This window comes from Coloeus monedula, assembly GCF_965178545.1.
Source record: "Coloeus monedula genome assembly, chromosome: 8".
Taxonomy (NCBI): Eukaryota; Metazoa; Chordata; class Aves; order Passeriformes; family Corvidae; genus Coloeus; species Coloeus monedula.
In genome coordinates this window covers 34,440,141-34,461,862 of record NC_138788.1, presented here as the reverse complement: position 1 = coordinate 34,461,862, position 21,722 = coordinate 34,440,141, and the positions used below count along the sequence as shown (strand labels likewise).

Sequence of the window (21,722 nt, the reverse complement as noted above, 5' to 3'; positions counted from 1 at the left end):
TTTTGCATGTTCGTATCCAAATTGCCTGCAACTGCACTGTTCCTTTTTAGTGCTGTGGTATCCTCCTTGCATTTGGAAGGATATTTAGATTGGATTCATGGCTACCACATTGATTCCAATCTTACTTCCTACTTTCATCACTCCAGCAAACTGCTCTGTGTCACTACAGACATGAGAAACACTGTTGCTCTCTTTTATAGACTGTAAAAACAAGCACGTTTTTAGGATTGGAACAACTGCTCCAAGGTTTCTGTTCCTCATTGACTGCAAGATGTTTTTCCACGGAGAATTTAATCAGGGAAACGGTTCATCCTTACTGGTGCCCAGAGTTTACCACCCTCTTTCATTTCCTATTGCACTCAGCAAAGCCAAATTAGTTCTAGCAATGTCTTTGACCAGATGTTCACACCTTAAAGAAAAACAGCATTCAGGCTGCTGCAAAATCCGAACAGCTTTAGGAATACCAGCTGGCAGCCTGATCCCATACAGAAGCCCAGCTCTGTTCCTAACCACAGAGCATTCCTCACCCTTCAGATCCTGCCTTAACATGCCACACAAAAAAAGAAGAAAAAAACCCTTCTGCATCTTTGATGTCACCTTCAAATAATTTATTCCGATTAAGGAGCTTTGCCTTTTACTTCAGAAAAATTCTTAGGGATAGTTTTCATGCCATATCCAGATTTTTAAAGGGTCATTTGTACCATTCCATTGGCTTCCTTAGCCAGCAAATACATTTCAAATTCAACGAATTATTACCCGTGTGATTTTAAAAACTCTTTTATGCATCTGAATGACTGCAAGGTGCTTCAGTGCAAAAAGGAAAGCTCAAACACTGAACTTCAGGGGGAATATAAAAATGTCCCATAAAAGTTCAGTCTGAGAATCAACTTCTCATCTGTTTCCATTTTAACTTCTTTTTGTGAACACATGAAATACTGTGTTAATTCTCAAATGCAAAGCAACACCTGTCCTTTGAACAGAGGGGCCTCAGGCCTCACCTTGGACTGGGATTTCCCAGTGCCATGTTACCAGAGCTGGTTGGAAATCTGGGTCTCCCATCCCATTAAATTTTTCCCAAGTCTTCTCAAAATTATCCTGAGCTGCAATGGGAGAGGCCAGGAGAACAACACCCAAGGTACTGGGTTGTACAGCTGATTAAGATGCTTCCAAGGGCATGTCAGACCAATTCCAGCCCTGCTGAGCAGTGGTTTCCACCACAAGTAGCTGATCTGGCTGCATTATCTTTTTTCCAAGCTGCTTCCAGTCTTCCAGGTTCTCCCTCCCCACAAGCAGCTTCCCAGGGCAACCTGGAGCCATTTACTTAGGGTATCAAATAACATTCAACCCCATGTCTGCTCTTTTCCTAAGTCCTCACAACAATCCACCACAACAATTCAATGTCTCCTCTCTGACTGCCACCTCTCTTCTCTGAAGTTCAGCTTCCTGCTGCTCCAAGTCCTCTCCTTCTCACCGTGCCTGCTCTCCCCACCACGTTGTGCTTCCGATTTCAAAGCACTTTTCCAGCTGCCCTTCACTCCCTGCCACATCCTGCTCATCCTAATGCTGCCACTGCTCATCCTGGGGATCTTTCCCTTTGCTTTGTTACTGCTTTTGCTTAGTTTAAGATAAAAATGAGAAAATAAGTGACCCCATGAAAACAGAGTGAAAACAACATGGCAAAAACATTACTGGTACTGTTCAGTTTTTCTGCCTGGTTGCTGTTAAGAAGCTTTTGCAGAAGAAAAAGGGAAAGCTTTTAAATGATAAAGGTGGCAAGGGAGCAGCAGGAGCACTTCATACCTCGGGTCATCCAAGAGTTCTGCCTTAGGCATCTGACTTAGTCATGAACTCTGGCACAAACACTTCTGACCTCGCTGGGGAATAGGTCTGAACTAAAACAGCACTGCAAGATTTTTGAGTCATGCGTTTCAAATGAAAAGTTCTTGCCCATTAAACTTGGAGGTCATTAACTGACAGACCAAATGAGGGGAGCCAACAGCAGCAGCACCCCAAACAGCCACATTCAGCTCATTGCATCTCCATTACGCAGCATTTCCACACAATATTCCACTTGCTACATGTGCAGAACCTCCTGACGGCTGTTCTGCTGCGGCAGGAGGCACAATAACGCTGACAGAGGAACATTTGATATGGAGGAAGAGTATGGATGAGAAGCTGCTCAGAAAACCACTTGCAGTGTAAGCACATCTCACCAAGCTGGCTTAATTTCCATGTTCCAAGATGTTCCCCAAGATTATTTTCCATTTTAGTATCTACACCAGTGAGGGACAAATGTATCCTCTAAAAGCAATTTGTGACTTCAATACAGGCACTCAAGACAGACTAGCACAAGCAAAGCACCCCCATTTCTTCTCTGAGGTAAGAGTTGTATCAGACAAAGTGTGTGCAAACCAGCCAGCAAACTGGGCTGTTGTTTTTTATTTTGAGGATGCATAAAGAAGTGCTATGCAATACTTTCACTACACTGAGAGATGACAAAATTAACCACTACCACCCACAAACTTGGCTTTTAGATATGTGTATCCACCTATATACTCTCTACAACCCAGCCCAGCAAACCCATTGTTTTTCCTTCAAACCTGAAAATCAGCAACAGTTTTTGGAAAGGAGGATGTTAAACTAGAGGAATAAAACGTGTCTTGCTTTAACAACTCACCTGAGAATCTATTTTAATTAGTGCAATGTCTGATTTTTCATCAACATCTTTAATTTTAGCTTCGTAAGTCTCCCCATTCTTCAGCTCCACCTTCACCCGGTTCTTGTTGGTGACCACGTGGGCGTTGGTCACTATCAGCCCATCTTCAGAGACAATGAACCCTGAACCACTGGCAACAGGAACCTCCCTCTTGGAAAAAGGAAGTCTAAAAGACAAGGGAAATAAAACTCTTATTGCTGCAAAAAAGCTGAAAGGTCACAAATCACTCCAAATAACACACAGCCAAAAGGAGTTTGGTGAGTTTTAATGTTTTAAGCTATCTGCTGTTACTCTCATTAAGAAGATAAAGCACACCCATTAGTTTAACTAATTTTTTTTCCACGACTCTTAAATTATCCTTAATTCTTAAGCATGACAAATATTTATTATCTCAAAACCTCTTTGCTATTTCATAGCACCAATCAACATTTCTGGCATGCTGGCAGCTGTTTTCAAGAATTAAAAAAAAAAAATCAAGACTGGGCATCTTGTTTACTTGCGAAATAATTCAATGTGAACCACAGCAGGAGCGATCTTCTCCACCACATCTGCAATAAAGTTGTATTTGTGCCTCAGGCTGTTCGGATGTTCTTGGCCTGAAATAGAAACAGAGGACATGTCATGAGTTCTTCAAGTGACTGCGGGAGGGTCATTGCAAAACACCTGAATTAAAAAAAGCTCTGAGTGGGTATCTTTCCCTTCCTTAAAAGTCATCTGCAGCATGACCCCTGGCCCTAGATTTCCCTCCTGCCTCTCTGCACAGAGGCAGAGTGATTTATCCTAAGGAAAAGTGATCTGTGAAACCTCCTGGTCTGGAGTGCCATGGGGCAGCATGGGCTCATCCCACAGTGGTGCCCAGGGATGAGGCACTAGAGGAGCACAGAGTTTATTCCCTGTCTGCACCACCCACTCTCCCTTTGTGAAAGGGATTTTGTACTCAGATGCCTCCATTGCTGCTCTCCTTTCCTGGATGGTCTACTTAGCTTGTATGGTCTTCTCAGATTAAACAAACGAGCTCTGTTCCTCTGCCAAAATACGCCTTCTTGGAGGTTTTTGAAGTCTCAGGCTGCTGCATTTGTAAAATGCCGAGGACACCGAGGTCCTGACCCCAGTGCAAGCCCTCAGCAGCTGCTGAGAAAGTTTAACTCTGCTACAAGGTTGGGCTTCCTTTCCCACCAGTGTCCCCACGCTTGACCCAGCAGCCTCTGCCTGGCACCCACATGTGGAAGCACCTTCCACAGCTCCACACAACCATACTCAAGGTATCCTTTCCACTGATGCACCCTGAGGTCCATCAGCTCCATGGAGTGGTGGATCCCACACTGCTTTGGAGTTATCAAGCCACCCCCAGGGCTATAAAATAGATATAACACAGCACATGAGCTCAATGGGACCACGAAGCTCTGCATTGCTGGGCAGTGCATAACAAAAGCTCATGCTCACTGAGTATTCAACAGGACCAGTGGGATTTTCAAAAGCAACTGGATACCCAACTCTTATTTTAGCCAACAGAAAACCTGTCTGCACCAAGAGATGTCTAAAAATCTCTGGGAAAAACTCACAATTCTGGCACAGCTTCTCCTTCTGAAGCAGTTCAGGGCCAAAACACTCCTTTATAAAACTGGGAGCAACTATGCAAATTGGGAACACCCCAAAGAGCTATTTTGTGTTCCTTTAGAGGCAAGAAACACCCTTTGTTCTCATTGCAGTTTTATTTGGTGCATCCATCTCATGTTATACAGGCACAAGCCAAGCCTGCAACAGACTTTCAGGAGTATTAATGTGTTGTGCTGCTCCCATCCATCTCTGCCATTTGGCTTCTAAATCTGTGCAGAGATTAAAGCAATAAGCAGCTTTGGATGCTGTAAGTGCCTTTGACAGCGTAAGAGGACAGTTTATTTGCAGAATCACAGGAGACCAAGGACTATCCCAGAAAACCATCCCAATACTGAAACCCTGAATGCCCTCTGCTATTGGAAAAACCAAAGTGGAAAACCATGCAAACTTTTAAGTACACACTGGAGGCAATAATATTTTGGGAACAAAATGCCACTGCTTTTAACACTAGCCAGACAAGTTTGATTCAGGGGCAAACATGTTCCAGGTGACTTCCCAATGCCAGCCAGCACAGCTGCCCTCAGGAGAGGGGTGCATGCTCCACCCAAACATTATCTGTCACTCAAGAACAGGTTTTTTTCTTATTTACACCCTGTGAAACATCTCAAGGACTTTTGAATGCAGCCAGTCACAAGCAGCAGCCACAGCAGTAACCATGAAATCCGCTGTGCGGTTCCGGAAATGTTTATCTGCTTTATGAAGCAGCAACATTGATCAGGAAACTCTTGTCCTCACCTACTGTCTTCCTCAAGAGTAATTCAGTGCTTTCTGATTTACACATGAGCTGTTGCCCTTGGGCTTTCACCCCACAGGGGCATAAGGGCTTGCTGATTGAGAAATATCAATTTACTGAAGGATTTCTATTCCTTACTAGAAATATTCGGTATCAAACAAGTCATGCCACTGTTGTAAAGCTGACAATTATAAAGGGGATAGTGTTGGAAAACTTCTACAATAAGAAATGCAGTTTGGAATTATCCACTTGCATGAAATAGGTGCTTGGACAGATTATCAGATGGGATTAACGTGGTGCTGGGCTAAAATGCCACAGGGCACTGCTGCATCCATCGATATGCTTTGTGATCACTGCTTGTAAAATGATTTCATCTCCACTGCAATGCTGTAGACATCCAAAGGTCACATCCTGCCCTTGGGGAAAAAAAAAAGACAGCTCCACGGATGAGGAAACTGCACAGGAAAAGCACAGCCTTTTTTTATGCCTTCAATCTTTTTTGCTTTTAGCCATTGAAGAAGAAAAAGGATGCCCAGGCTGTACATGGTGAGACTGCTAATACTTCACCTCAGAGCTGCCTTCCCTTGGAACTGGAGCCTACAAAAGCCAAGATTTCAGAGGCAACAGTATTTTGTACGTAATCCACCTCCTCATGCAGTCCCAAACTAAACTGTGGAGTGAAAAAAAAAGCTTCAGAATTTCCTACTTTGGAAAAGTTAGATAATAAATACTAATTCATGGCATACTGACCCAAAAAACCTCACAGCAGCTGGCCACGCCTGCCTATTGCTTATGTATTAGGAATTTCTGCATTGTGTAACACAGTTTTGCAACAGCTCTTGAACCACTGCCCATTTAAATGGAAAACATACCTTTTAAAAGCAAATAAACAACAGTCAAAGCACTAATTCTGGTGAATTCATTGATGAATGTTAATGAAAATAATTCCTGTGAGCTGGTCTTTACCATCGACATAAAACCTGAAGGCTTTAGTAGAATTATCAATATATTGAAAATTTCTTCTGTCATTGAGATAAAGAGTAATGGGGGCGGGGGTAAAAAACAAGACCAAAAGAAGCATGCATATCATTTGCATATTATTCACATACTTAATGCTCCCCACAGCTAATTGTTCTTTGGGATTACTGAGCCACACGCTGGGGGTTGAGAGGTGCACTGATCTTTCCTACAAGAAACCACCCAGGTGGAATTTTATAAGGTTTGAACCTAGGCACAAACTACTCCGTGGAAGCCTAAATGGCCATAAACCCACCAATATTACAAATTTAATATGAGAAGATGCTCATTCCTCAACCACCACAGGGCAGTTTCCAGCCATCACCAGCCACTGTAGAAGACAGCAGTGAAACTGAGAACTTCACCAGGTACACTTTCCTCTTCTCTCTTAAACATTTATTTTCCAGCTGTACCAACAGCTCAGGGGCTTAGCAGAAAATATGTTTTGGTTTTTGGTTTGGAGGGATTTTTTTTTTTGTGGGGGTGGTGTTGTTTTGGTTTGGTTTTAAATCACTGAGAGTTGGGCTTGAATAAAGCTCTAGCTCCTAAATACCTTCAGGCTCTGACGTTCAGATCTTCCCAGACTGCTTGTCTTTCTATTTATATGCTGTGATTATTGTGTTTTGTAACATTTTTATTGAACTATTGCACAATGCCCTAAATGCCCACGAGCACGGCTAAGAAACCTTTATTAATGACTTTATAAAGATGATTGTTGTGAATTCAGTTAATGACCAAAAAAAAGAAAAATACAAATAGGTTATAGCATGAAGAATTCCCAAGGCAACTAATTCTTCAAGGACTTCAAAGGTGTGCTGGCTGCCAGCCCTGAAATGAAAGGGCAAATCTCTGCCAACTGGCATTAACAGGGCTAATAATCAGTAAACAGACTGCTAGGAGAGCAAGACAGAGTACCAAGCCATGAGAAAAAGCACACCCAGCTGTAAACAACTGAAGTAATTTGGTTTCATAAAGAGGAGCCAAAAAGCAAATTAAGATCTGGGTTCTGGTTAGGTCATTACTCAAAGTGGCATCGATGCAATGATGCTCACAGCTCACACATGCTTCTTTTGGTGGTTATTTTGAGCTAAACTGAAGTGATGCTGTGGAGATAGAAATCTCACCAAAGTAACCTCTCCCCTTCAGCTGGGAGAGCTGTGTCTGCTGCTCTGGACTTCTCTTGGTGTAGGGAAGAGAGCAGGTCTTCAAACAAAGCTTTAGGCACATCTCAGTCAGACATGATGCTTTTCCCCATCCCATTTTCACCTGTTTTCCCCTTTTCAAAAAAGGGGGTTCTGCTCTCCTTCATCAGGACCTTCCCACTGACTGAAGTTAGGACCAACACAGTGATCCCATCCAATGGGACTTTTAGACCCAGTGACAGGGAAAAAGGTACACCCCAGCAAGCCTCTCCCTTACACCCTCACTGAAGGGCTGCAGTTTATGGGGTAACTAAAGATATTAAACTACCCAGGCTGCTGAAAATAGGTGATTATTTCCTCTGGCACTCACCACTTGCTCAACAATATGTTTAGACACACACAAGGGTTTGAAAGCACAGCTTGGGGTTGGGATGCTCTGCAGAACGAAACCAAAAGAGCTCCAGCACTCATGAAACCTCTGGGCTGCCAGAACCGGTGACTACTGACACAAACCACAAACCAAGTTTTGCTTGGAGAACTTCCACCCTCCCAAATAAAACTCCAGCCGCTGGTGTTTGTACAAACTTCCATTCATGCCATATGAAAACGTTCAAACCTCTTGACTATGGAGACAAAAAACTCCAGCAAAGGTGCTCAGCTCACACTGAAAACAGGGGGATCAGCAAGCCCTGCTGGAGAGAGACAAGGGGAAAAGTGTGGGAATCTGCTGCCACATGTTCTTTTTTTAAATTACAGAAAACTGCAAGCCTAAATAGTCCACTTCCTATTCAAGGATAGATGGTGTAATTCACCAAAAAAAGGGTGTTACACAATGAAAGCACTAAGAAAGTAAGAAACAACATTCTACGTGTCACAGGCAATTTGCTCAAGAGCAACTCTTAGGTCATGGGAGAGAATTTTGAGGTCTAAACCACAGCACCTTGTTAATAGACATGCTATTGCATCAGTTATTTTTCCCCCTGTATAATCCATGGAGGAACTCAAGACACTTCACAGATTTCTGGAAGGTCTGTATTACTGTGACATCCTTAAAAGCAGAAATATTTTCGTAGCCCTAAATAATGGTAGAATAAAATGCTTGAGACCTCTCCAAACAGTAAACTGCACAAATCTGGTCTTCACTTAAACTATTTCCTGCAGCAAGAACCACTGCAAGATTAAAGTGAGGATTTTAAGTAAAATTGCTATATGGCATAAATGCACACGTGCAAAGGGAAACTAAAGTCCATTTTCATCATCATAATATTTACACGATCAATTCTTTCTTGGCAGTCTTCAACAAGGACTTTGTATTTTCCCTGCTAATCCAAAAGCATAAACCCATTCATTTTAATCACCAACTTTAAACAAAACAAAAGGAGCTGCCAAACTAAACAAAACAGGGAATCTACACAGAGTTCATAGAACAGAACAGCTCTCAAATTAATGGTAACCCAGGACAGTTTTCAGACCAATATGTGGTTGCTCGAGTAACAAAAGCACGTTTGAGTAACAAAAGGAAGGTGGAAAAGTTTCACATTTTAATGGATATTCTACTGGTACACTACTGGACACAAATTAATGCTTGCCCTGAGCAGAGCTTAAAAGGGAAAGGTATTGAGAATCCAGTTGGAGTAAGTAAAAGCAGATATTGGCAACACAAGAAGGTTACCAATAGCTGATGTCCCATCCCTGGAAGTGTCCAAGAACAGGATGGACAGGGCTTGGAGCAGCCTGGGACAGTGGAAGGTGTCCCTGCCCGTGGCAGGGGTTGGAATGAGATAGTCTTTAAGGTTCCTTCCAACCCAAACCACTCTGTGATAGTATGAATTATCAGGCTATATGGGGAGAAATACACATAAATAGATCTTGTGTGTTTATAAAATGAGAAAACAAGAACAAAAAGTATTTGAAGATAATGAAATTGCAAAGCAAAGCCTTCAGAGAACTTTGGTCCAACGTCTTCAGCCCAGCTTCTTTCTTAGTGGGAATCAGACCTCTTTGGCTTCCAGTACCAAGGCAGTACAGGACGTTCTTGCCACTGAAAATGGTCAATGGGCAAATTCTTCATGTAACATGCCCATAGCTTTCCTCTAGGAAGTTCCTATATACTTTCATATTTACACTTATATTTTTAGCCAAACAGGAACTTTTCCTACCACTTACCTACAAGGCAGAATAAGTGGGAAGTTAATCGGATACAGAATATCTTTGTTACAGCTCAGCTGCTGAATTACTATAGATCACAGGGTTGGAAGGTTCTGCAAAGGAGGAACGCCCTGGATGGGTGCATCTTGGTCCAAGCCGTGTTACTCAGTCTCCCTGTAACTTGTGAAAAGCAATTTGTGCTTTAGTGTCCTAGATTTATCTCTAAAATGGGCATAACCCCTATTTTATCTGATTGGAACAGTCATGGGCTTTAGCAACCCTTGCAGAACCTCATAGGGAGAAAATATGTATATAAAAAACTCTCAGGAATGCCAGAAATTCCTTTATAAACCAAGTGCACTGGCTGCCCCTGCAAAACAGACTCACAGAGCAGCAAGGAACAAAAGCCACCAGACTTTCGAACTGATGAGGCTCAAAAGCAACTGGGTGTCAGCAGGGAGGGCAGGAATCCAGAGAGGAGCGACAGCTCCATCTAAAACAACAGGAAACTGCAATTCCTTCTGTAAACAGCAGCGGTGAGGTGGGAGGAAACCCAGCTTGTGCATAAACAGGCAGGCCTGGAGCCCCGGGAAGGAGGAGCAGGAACCCTGGGAGCAGGAACACGCCGTTCCCGCAGCAGCATTGCCATATTAATACAGTGCTGAGCGGGGGCTCATCGAGATGACAAATTAATTAGGAGCCAGGAGCCCTCTGACAAAGGCACAGGGCTCTGGTGGCTGTGCCAGCAGTGCTGGCAGTGCCCTGCACAGGCACCAGGCGTGGCACAAGCGGAGGAGACAGCGTGCAGGGAGATGCTCAGACACACAGAATAAAGGTGAAGAGCAATTCAGGACAGGGGCAAAGAGTGCTGAGCTCGAAAATGTCATTAACAGCAGCCCTGCCTGAGCTGGAAACACTAAGAAATGTAACTCAGGTAGTTATGGAAAAGAGTCTGCCCCATTTCCTGCAGACAGAGGAACAGAATATTTCAGCCAACAGGTTAAAGCAGACGTATTCTCTTCTCTAAAGAAGGCTGAAAATACAACAGATGAGTCAGGAATAATTTCTCCTCTCCTTTTTTCCAGGCCTGCTCAGTCTGTATCACTTCCAAGTCGGGTCATCACCCTGCTTTACCTCCCTGCTCCAACTCACTACAGGCAGAGAACCAGCAAAATAACCTTAAAACTGCCATTAAGTACCAACGACGTGGTAATTCCCATAACCCACATGTAACCAGCAGCTGTCCGATCTTGAGAATTCCTCTTAAAATTATAAACCCATTAAGATCTCATTTTAAGTATGTGAGAAACTTTTGCACTGCATCTTCAGAAGAAATCCCTGCTTAAGAGAGACTCAGCTTCAACTTCCAGGAACCCTGGTATGAAGACACCAGGGAATAAAAACAAGTTCTTGTTTCCATGCTTCTTAAACTTCTCTCTAGCCTAAAAAAAAACCTCTTAAGGGGAAAGCCTATAAAAAGCTTCCTAGGATGCTGCTTTTCTGCAGCTGGAGGAGGCATTGATTTCACTGCTTTGCTGTGGCAGGACTTAAGAGTGACATGGAGCTGATACAAATAAGGATCAAATCTATAGGAAAAAATACAGAAAGCCCTCAGAACAGTAATAAAACAAACACCACTGCTACTCTGGGGTGTTGTAATTGTACAATACATAAACCCAGCACAACTATGTTGCAAAAGCCTCAATAGCCTGAAAAATCTGTCAGCCTTTGGCAGTATTTTCTACATCTGTCTCAAGAATCACTCCAAGACCACCCAGATTTGTTTTAGTGTAGACTTCAGAAATCAGTGAGTGGCTGGGAATTGAATCTGGAGTAATGTGGATGTTCCTTCTGCCATGCTACTTGGAGAGGTGCAGGAAGGAGGTGGCAGTGCCACTGGCGAGGCAGCCACTGTCACACAGCACCCTGCTGCTCCTGTAGTTCCTCATGAAAGGTTTAAAGGAGAGCAGGTTTCTATTTCACTCTCTCAATTATGCATTTTTAAAAGATATTTAGAGTTCTCATTATTATATTCACTGCTCCCCTAACAATAGTAGCTATTTAAATAGCGATATTTTTATCCACACACCCATTCTGCTTTATTTTATGGGCCATCCAAGTATTTTTTCTATTTATAAGTGGCTTCTGCTTGCCCACTTTTCGTGTCTGAATACAAAAGCAAACAAGGCCAAACTTTACCTTCATAGGTCGAGGTCTACCCAGAGATAGAGAAAGGGCAGACATTCCAAACAGTGCCTGTGCTGTCCTGGAAAAAGGAGTGAATCATCCCTTTACCACCACAAATGTTGAAGTATGAGATTCCTGGGGGGTTGTGTTTATTTTGGGGGTGGGATGGTGGGAGAGGAGAGACTTGTTTGGGTTTCTCTTCCTTCCTAGTGCTTGGTCCACCCACTTCTTCCCTCCTCCAAGAGGACTTTTCTGCCGACGCAGATCGACAGATCATCGATGCTGTTTGCAGGGCAAAGCCAAAACTGCAGCCTGCAAGTTTGAGAAATAAGAGTAATGGAAAAGAAAAGTAATGGAAAATGGAGCAGCAGTGCTGGCAAGGGACAGAAAACTGAGTAGGGACTCATGAAAGCTCAGTTTGCTCTCAGCTCTGCTGCTGGCTGACCTTGAGTGAAGCTCTTCATCTTTCCCTGCCCTAGATCCACTATCTGTGAAATGGGACAATGACAGCAGCCTCTGGAAAAATATTGTGAGCTCCTCCTAATGTTACTCTCTGAAAATATATCAAATTTTAGATCACTGGGTAACTTCTGCGCATGGCTACCACATTTAATAAGTGTTATTTTATCCATCAGTTGTCTGGTGATAAAAATATGTGCAAATCCAAGCACTACCAGAAACATTTTAACCACATAGCTCTGTCTCACTGGGATTTCTAGCAGCAGTTCTGCAAGAGGGGATGTAGAACTATTCACTGCACATCCCTCTCCCATGTCTCACCAAAAAAAGGCTTTACAAGAGCGAGGCAATGGAAAAACTGAGAAGCCCTGATGGGAAAAAATGACAGAGACAAGAATGAGGTTTGGTTAACCAACACCACACAGGGTTTTAATGGCACTGCCACACCACTGCTGGCACCAACAGGGCCGGGTACTATCCTGGTGCCAGCCTGCAGGGCTGCTGTGCAGGAAAGGCAGAGGAAAATCCATCTGCTCACATGTGACACACACATTTGCTTTGTTTTCCCACTTTTTTCCTCCAGAATCAAGCTCCTGGCAGAGCACTTGTAACAAATTGCACAACACAGCTGACCTCCAGCCTTGTGCTTCACTTTATCGGTGCACCAGGGTACCTGATATTAACCCAGAAATTCAAGAGCTGCTCTGCCTGGCTGCGTAATTCATCTCCAAGGGGTAAAATATGGCAGTAAAGATCTTCTCAGTTCACTAATCTTTAAAATAACTTGTCACCTGTGTCCTGTCCCACAAGCTTGAGATCCTATAACTCTCCTGCTACCTACAGATATGAGGTCAACATCAGTTAGGATGAGATCAATTATTTTATATCCCTGTAATATACAGGAGTGGAGGCTTATTTTTTAGCTACATTCTTCTCTTTGAAACAGGACAACCAATCACAATGACCTGAATCCAGAAGGCAAAATAAAATATTTTTTTCTACATCCTGAACACAGCCTCAGAAATAATGTCAGATATCCACCTGGGCCCAGTTACAAAGGCAGTGGGACTCTCTGCCAAGCCCAGCCAGAGATCCTATCCAGCAGCTTCTGGGAGTGAGGAATGGCTGTATTTACAACACAAGTTAAATTCCACAGAACCCCAGTTTCTATTTCTAGAATATGCTTTCTCTTACTCCAAGCACACGTAAATTCACATTTGAAAAATATTTTCCAGCTTCTCCTATTTCTTGGACAGCAGAGCCTTAAATCTGCTTGGGATATGCTGCCTCCCTCACATCCAAACTGCTTAACAACACTCCTGCTGCTTACTCATGGCCTCAAGTATTCCTGCCCAGTCCACAGGTACCTTTAAATTTCAAAGCCCAGAAGATGAAAGGATTGAATCTTTCCTTGTTCCAAATCTGTATTTACTGACTCGACTGTTTGAAGTCTGGAGACTGCAAAATTACTGCCTGCTCCCCGGGAAGGAAATATAGATGTGGAGAGGGGAGAAGGTGAGCTTCTTCAGACAAACCACTTCTCACAGTTTCCTCCTCTCTGAGCTGAATACTTGGCTTTGGAAAAGCTTTTTAATCCCACACTTGGGGATTGGTTCTCTTCTGGAAAGATGTTGCTATTTATTTCCATTGCCTTCAGCTGCCTCTTCTCTCCCTCCCTGCCTCCCTTCTTCTGCTGCTGCAAAATAGACCGAGAAAAAGTCAAAAGAGAATCATGTTCAGACCACCCAAACAGCAACTGAGGGAGAGAGATGAAATTTAACAGCACTGGAATGCTTATTTGTGCCCCCAGACCCTAAAAACCTGGGTCATTTTTAATTGACTTGGCACGTGCCAAGTTACCTGCCAAGGTCTCCCAACACTTCTTCAGCACACAAATAATAATAATAATAAAAACACCACCGTGTGCCTGCTATTATCTTTGGGGAAACAGCTGAAAGCCTTGTTCATAACAACCGTATCAACTTCCCTCTTGATAAATATCTGGCCGAGTTCCCAGCCTCCACAGATTTCCCGGCTGAGTTTCTCTCCCTGCCCTGATTATCCATTCCTGCCAGGCTCAGCACTGCCAGCCCATTAGTACTATCAGCACCACAGGCACAGGAATGCAGGCAGGTCCATCTCCTTCCCATCCTCTGCTGCACTGAGCTCTTACGCTGTTTTTGAAGGGCTCAGGTAATGACAAATGGGTTATTGACCACAGAGGTCCTTTTCTCCTGCCAGATAATTACACAGAGACACTTGGATGCAGTTTTGCCTGGTGCATTTCAAAATACAGTCAGCCACTTTGCAAGAAACTTGAGTTTGAGTGATTTTTTCCTTCCCCTTCCCTATCTCTAGAACTGTGAAATTTGGTGATGAAGTAGCAAAGTCTGTATCTCAGTGATACACAGCTTTCTAGACTGAGAGTTACCCCTCACCTCTGCCTTCCCCCCGAGCAACCAAGCTGCAAGGACCTGCTTAATCTAAACCATAAGAGCTCCCATCAAACCCCAGATATGACATCATGCTGTGAGCACTCCTGGAACAGAAGTGTGAGCCACCTGTGACAGATGCCGGCAAGCTGAGGACTGCTGAGGTCACTGGGATACCACATCAGACATAGTAAACCTAATAAAAATATGAAAACATATAAAACCAGCTCAAAACCAGGCAGAACATAGTTAGAAATGGAGAGCAACCACAAGGAATGTTCTTCTTCCTCGGGTTAATGAGGAAAGGACAAATCCAGGTTAGTTTACACTTTACAGTGTGAAGAGCACAACGAGGAGAGAAGGGCACCCTGTCCCAAAACGCCTGCCAGCACTTGTGGGAAAAACGAGAAAGGGAAGAAAGCCTGGTTTAAGTTGTGTGTTGAGCCTTCTTCCCTTGGTCAGCAGGAGGGATTTAAGGCCACCAAAAACATATTTGCAGAAGAAAAAGAAAACATCCTGCCAGCACGCTGAGCCTCACCACTGAATACTGAGGTCTCGTGGCACTGACCTCACTCCTGGGTGTGGGATGCTCTTACACAGCCACAGTTTCACCTTCTCTCTGTGCCTTTGCATTTTCAGTGCTATCAACACGCACTGAGCTGCACCAGCACGGGCTCTGCAGGCCTGAACATCCTGCAGCAACATCTCTCATGCTCTGGGGGAAAGGGAAGATTTCTTCAGTGACAGCTCAGGAGCCCTGTCCAGACTGGTGCAGAAAGGGCACAACAGGACAGGTACCACTGGTTATGCTGCCCGTGGCCACAGCCCAGCTGGACACTGCTGGGAAGAGTTTGTGTTTTTTAAGGCTCATTTTGCATAGGAAAATATCCCCCTTATGCACACAGAGCCAGAGCAACCTGCTCCTGCCTCTACTGCAGCTGGTATTTGAAGAGATTCCCTGGGAATCACTGAAGGGCAAAAAAAGAGCACCAGGAATGGACTGTAAGAGATGAAAGTCGAACATGACAGGAAGTTTTACTTTATTTTAAGCAAATACACAATATTGTACTTGACCAGCTACTGAAAGTGTGAAGCTTAAAAACAACAACAAAAAGTGCTTTCCAAACATTTTCTCTACATCCCCATCCCTTTATTTCCCTGGACCATCGCGTTGTATTGACCAAATTATTTATATGGGTGTGTTACTATGAAAAAAATTGCCAAAGACAACTCAATCCCCAGATAGAAAAAGCACTCCCAAGGATGACCTCAAAGTAAAATTAAAAATTAACTACTCTAAGGAGACAAATATTAGGCAATGCTTTTTCAAAACATCGATTCAAGCACTTTACTCTCCAACCCTTTTTATTTCAGGTTCTTTACATATGAAAAAAAAAGCTCTGCTGGTAGCAATGTTTGCTCTTATCTAGGGATAAACATGTGCTACTGGTTGGCTTCTCCAGCACTTTCTTTTTGTCCCAGAGGTGCAACAGGGCAAAATTATTGTCTGGAATTACTCCTGATGGATCTACAGCAGCAGAGCTTTCCCAGACAGGGTCTCTGTGCAGCCTGTGCATTTTCTGTACCCCCCACCAGAGGCACGTACTGCTCCCAGCTCAAACACAGCCCCAATTCTGCAAGCGTTCAGCAGAAAAGGCTGAGAAGACAATATTGGTTTCATGAATTGAGAATAAAAATCACAAGGCATTGTCTTACACTGGGCATCAGGAAACTGTGGCGTGAAAGGTTTAATTGTCTCTAGTGTCAGCAAATGCCAGCAACGTCCCATGGAGCACAACACAGCTTTGACACCGAGGGGACAACCAGGGGTACAAAAATTTGATTGTGTTGACACCAAAGCTGGGAGCTTGTTCTGTAACACAGGATTGGGATTTCACCCAATCTGAACACACAGCCACTGTACATCGGAATGTTTTTCTGCTGGAGAGATGACGGCTAAGTGTAGAAAAATGTGTGTTTTAAAAGAAAGTAAGTCCACAAATGATACAGCCTATACCAAAAGAATCAATCCTCGTTGAAACAGCGCTGATTTACTTAAAGGTGACTACCACTTCAGAAAAAAAGACTGAATTCACGCTAATTTTTACACATTACCCCCTAATGGTGCTGAATGGCTTGGAAAGGATACACAGCCTTGGCTTAGAGGTTTAATCCAGCCTGTATTAGGGGCTGCATCTTGTGACGATCATCCCCTGCTTATCCCAGCGCGGTTTTGCCCCGCCGTGTGTCACATCCTGCACTCACCGCTCCTGCAAGACCAAACACTTCGCCGGGCTGCTCAGCCCAGTCGCTCCAGCTGCTGAGCCACCGTTTCGTAACCCAGCAATGCCTTTTTATACCGTTTACAAATAATAGCATCCGTCCTGCAGCTCTGAGGACTCACATTACATTCGATTTGACCACACTGACAGCTAAAGAACGCTGAAGGAAAAATGCCACGCGTTGTTACTTATCGGCGGCCATCTCCATCCTCAAAAAAACTCAACAAAAACAAACACAAAACTCTGGACTGAGCTTAACACGCTGTTACAGGCTTCTCCCTTTCCAGCAAGTCTTTTATTAAATAATCAGAGCGCATCTGCTAAGCCGGGTCAAGGCACGCAGCAGCCTGCTCTGCCCACCCCTCTGCTCCATCACATCTGAACGGCTCCCGCATTCCTGGCTTTATTCCCCAGGGCATTTCCCTGTGACAAAGCGCCGGGACGGGAGCGCGCTCGAGTTATTTCTCCGAACTTTGCTGGAGCCGCACAGCCGGCCCCGGGTCCGCATCCGTACCTGCCTCTGGGGGTTTGCGCCAATTTCCCCCAGTTTCGAGTCCGACATCACCTCTCGGGGGTGGGAGATAAGTTTAAATCGGGGATAGGGTTTTTTTTTTCCCCCGGCACTTGACACCCGCGGCCAAACCACATTCCTGCTCCAATTTCTCGCCGAGCTGGAGCGCCCAAGTTGAGCCGCGGCCAAGCCTCGTCTCCGGCTCCTCTCTCTCCGCGGTCCCTCCTCCCCTCGAGGCGGTGGCAGCACGGCCCCGGACCCCGGGATGAGGAGCACGGGGCTGAACCTCCGCGCTACCCCCGCACCCCGGGACATCCCCCCGCGCATCCTCACCCTGCCCGCAGGCTCCGCGCTGGATGGCGATGATGGGCGGCTGCCGGAGGCGCTCTGCGCGGCGGCTGGCGGCCCGCAGCTGGCAGGGGCTGGCGTAGGTCACCGCATCGCTGCCGCACACGGGCTCGGTGCTGGTGCACTGGCAGCGCCCCACGGCCGCCCGCTTGCGCACCGTGGCCGAGGCGGGGACGCCGGCGCCGGGCGGCACCACGCACTGCAGCCCCTCTCCGCAGGGCGGCCCGCCGCCCCCCGCGCCCCCGCACGCCTCGCCCTCCTCCGCGCCGCACACGCGGCAGCAGCCGCAGGCGTCCAGCACGGGCCCGCCGGGGCAGGCTGCGGGCAGCGCCGGGCAGCGCGACCGATCGCAGCGCTCCGGGCAGGCGGGCGGCGGCGCGGCCAGCAGCGACGGCAGCACGGAGGGCAGCAGAGCCGCCAGCAGCAGCGTCCAGCCCCGCAGCGGCATCGCGGCGGCGGCTCCGGGGCGGCGAGGGGCGGCGAGCGCGGTGAGCGCGCCGGGGGCCGGGCGGCCGCTTTAAGCCGAGACGCGGCGGGGCGGGGCGGGACCGCGGGCACGGCCCCCCCTCCCCATGGCTGGGACACCCCCACACCGCCCCCCGGGACCGTGACACCCCCCCCGAGACAGCGACAGCCTCTCCCCGCCGCCTTGGCTCGTGCGGTCACACGGCCTTGGTCCGGCGCTGCGGGGAAACTTGGCGGTGAAAGCGCCGAAATCGCGACAGGCGATTATGATCGGGGGAAAGGCTGATAACGCGCTCCTGCAAACAAGGGAAGGGGGGGGGGGGGGGGTGTGAACGCTTCCCCACCTCAGGAATTACGGGAAAGCAACCCAGAGTGAGCGCCAATAACGTTTCCAGCTGATAAGGGGATGGATGGAGCCAGCCGGTCCCACGGTAGGAGTGAAGCGATACGCCCATTATATGTAAATGCATGCAAACATCAGGCATCCCCACCGGGAATGCCCGGTATTCCCGCACACGGCGAGCCGTGACACTCCCGGCTCGGAGGGATGGGAGGAAGGATGCTCCCGACCCTTCTGCTCGGCCCCGCTCCACCCGGGATGCTCAGAGCCGCAGGGCGAGGCGGATACCGGCAATCAGCAGAAGTTTAATCTACCGAAATAATAATCGGGGAAAAAAAAAATCAAAAGTCGTTTTCCATCATCCCGCAAGCAGGCTGATCCCATTTATCCGGCAGCTGGGCAACGGCCAGAACCTATGGACAGCGGCCTCTCTGCCATCTGCTCTTTGGGCACACACAAGGTGCTCTGAAAGGAGGTTTAATTACTACCAAGCGCCCTCCGAGGGACAGGGCATCCCTGCCAAAGATAAGAGGGAGGGAATGGCTTAAAAGAGCTGGAAACTGAGCAAAGCCAATTTTTTTTTTTTTTTTAATTACAAGCCGATTAAACTTTTGAACTGACTCCCCATCTATAATTATTTAAGTGTACCTTTATCAGGCACCGATAACCAAGCAGCTAATGAACTTTACAACCCATTAGGCAAGAGGAAATGCTGTTAACTGTTAGATGAGCCGCAACCAAGGAGATGAACTTGGCAGCAGCTACATTAATACAAAATAATTCGAAGTCTTTTCTCCTAGGAAAAGTTTAACAACGAGCCACTTCAGCAGGTAGAAGCAGCATCCCAAGCACCAGAATTCAAATTGTTCCAGGGAACATCATAAAAACTTATCAAACTGTGTCAAAACTTACTAAACTGCTTGGTTAGTACCTGAAGGTGGGGAACCATGTATATTCCAGTATTCCCAGGTAAAGTTCCAGTGTGAACTCTTCTCATCTGTTGTTTTCGAGTAACTTCTACGCTCTGCAAGAAAGGAGATTTCAGAATTACCTGATTTCAGAAGTGACCCAAGGAGTAAAATGGAACAATTCACAGAAAACTACCTTAATATTAAAATCAGTAGTGCTATCATGTCTAAGAAAAAGTTTGAAAATGTTTACAAGTTTAAATCTTTTTAATGTATGTATACACACATACATATATATACCCCCTATATATATATATATATATGGATAGATATCATGGCAAAATTTTTCCAAGTTATTAGTTATCAATTGCTTATTGGCTACTTTTAATAAGCTTTGGGGTTTTATAAGCTTGGGGTTTTTTTGTTTGGTTTGGGTTTTGCCCCTTTTAAAATAAAGACAAGTCTTTAAGGAAAGATGAACCGCTTTTAGTGAAAAACAAACAAACAGCCCCCACCAAACAAAAAACCAGAACAAAAACAAAACACCAAACCCCATTAAAAAAACAAAACAAAAAAAAACCCCAAAAAATATAACAGGTTCAGAAAAGATCTTATAAGCTCCTATTTGGAAGCAGGAACAAAATATTGAAAGATCATTGAGTTATTGTGGGGTTCCATCCTCCCCAGCCCAGAAAGGCTCACTGCTTTCCTCTCACATTGCTGTGGTCAGATAACTTACTGCTGCTCCAAGCCATATCTCTGCAGCCAGGGAAAGATTACAGGCAGTGGGAAAGCTCCAGGTTCTGTCATCCTCCCTCTCTGTGGATGGTTGAGTCTCTTTTTATCTTGGTATTCTTTGACAGTGGTCCTTCTAGAGAGCAAAGGTGTACAACTGTATTTTTAACAAGTCAGCCAGCACTATGAGCTTCAAGCTCTTTTGATAAGAATGTAAACCTTCTATTGAGTATCAAAAATACAATATTTTATAGTATTAATTTTATCATTTTCATCTAGGTGCACAAAATGCTGGAAATTAACGTCTCTCTTCCCAGAATAACTGAGCTTAGTCTTTGGGGAGGTTAATAAATCAGCTTACCAAAAAATAGATTTGCTAATTGCCTACATGATCTGTGCAGAAGTGCCATAGACCTGAGAGGCACTGCACACCCAGCGATTATTATTTCTCCTCCACCTGATACAGAACAGCTCTCCAGGCCAGCAGACATTAACCACCAGAAAGGCCGAAAACGCGGTCTGAAAAACACACTCCAGAGACTCAGTGGTAAAATATCTCATCTCCTACTTTTCGAAAGGAACTGGGTGATAGGAGGCTCCACCTAGAGATCACACGCTGGAAATTCTCCTAGAGGTGCGAAGTTTGGATACTGCTGTCAGGGATGCAGTGCCAGCCCGCCCTGCCCTGCAATGTGACCCTCGGAGCACCTGGGCACACACGGAAAGGGTGGGAAGCGAGTAAAGGATGAAAACAGAGCTCACTTGGCCACAGAAAAAAGAGTAAAGTCTGAGTCTAAAAGGGTCCCGGCCAGAAAAGAGGATGAAGGAGGTTTGGAAAGGTTGGAAGGCGGATAGTCTGAGCAAAGTCCAACGTCTTGGACTTGGCAGAAAGCTTTTCGAGCTTTATTCTGGTTGCTTCATTAATTATTATCATTACCATTTTGCTTCATTCCTTAATGGCTTCCTCTCAGATTTCTCAGGGAAAAAAATGTAACATCCCTACTCCCACCTCCCCAAAACCCAGGACTTCTGTACTTTAACATAACAAGAGAAGTCTTACAAAAACTTAAAGAAAAAAACAAACCCTTTTTCAGAAAACGTGCTGGATTCATTGCTACGTACAGGAAAAAAATGCCATTGCCTTGAAAGAGAATGGCTGCAAACCAGGGAATTTAAAGCTCCATGGTTTTTTTCCTGATATAATCTAGCCCTGGTGCTTGACAAGCATTAACTGTTGGCATAATTTACAAACTAAATGAACCACTAGGGTGCCTTTTGTAAAGCCTGACATGAACCCAAGCGACCTGCCCCAAGAAACAATGGCTAATCTGCACCAAGTATGTCTCTGTGGTCAGGTGGCATTTCCTTCCTGTCAGACGGCAAACCTACAAGCAGGAGCGCACGTATCACACTGCACACTGTAAAACAAGCGCTGAAACTTCGTAATTGATAGAGAACAAACCCACTGCGCTGCGAACTCGCAGCTGACACCCATCTGTTGAGAGCAGACTGACTCAGGTGTCCCGACGTGCCCGGTTACCATCAGGAGAATGCAGTGCGACAGAGCGGCTTAAATTCTTGCAAGATGCGTTCACTGCGTACAGTGATATGCAAAATTCCACTCGTTTGAAATGCAAATCCCTAATTACAGTGTCAAAAGTGACACTCTGAAGAGCAGTGTT

The 21,722-nt window shown here is 45.4% G+C and overlaps 1 protein-coding gene across 1 annotated transcript in view; it reads right to left on the bottom strand.

The window, feature by feature from the left end:
• The window catches only part of HTRA1 (HtrA serine peptidase 1), a gene marked incomplete at its 5' end in the record, with an annotated part of 31,755 nt that extends 13,715 nt beyond the window's left edge, over positions 1–18,040 (bottom strand). The window contains 3 exons of the mRNA XM_082286497.1: positions 2,678–2,882; positions 3,213–3,312; positions 17,578–18,040. Coding sequence (XP_082142623.1) covers positions 2,678–2,882; positions 3,213–3,312; positions 17,578–18,040 — 768 coding nt within the window. The remainder of the gene's footprint in view (positions 1–2,677; positions 2,883–3,212; positions 3,313–17,577) is intronic.
• Positions 18,041–21,722: the final 3,682 nt, after the last annotated feature.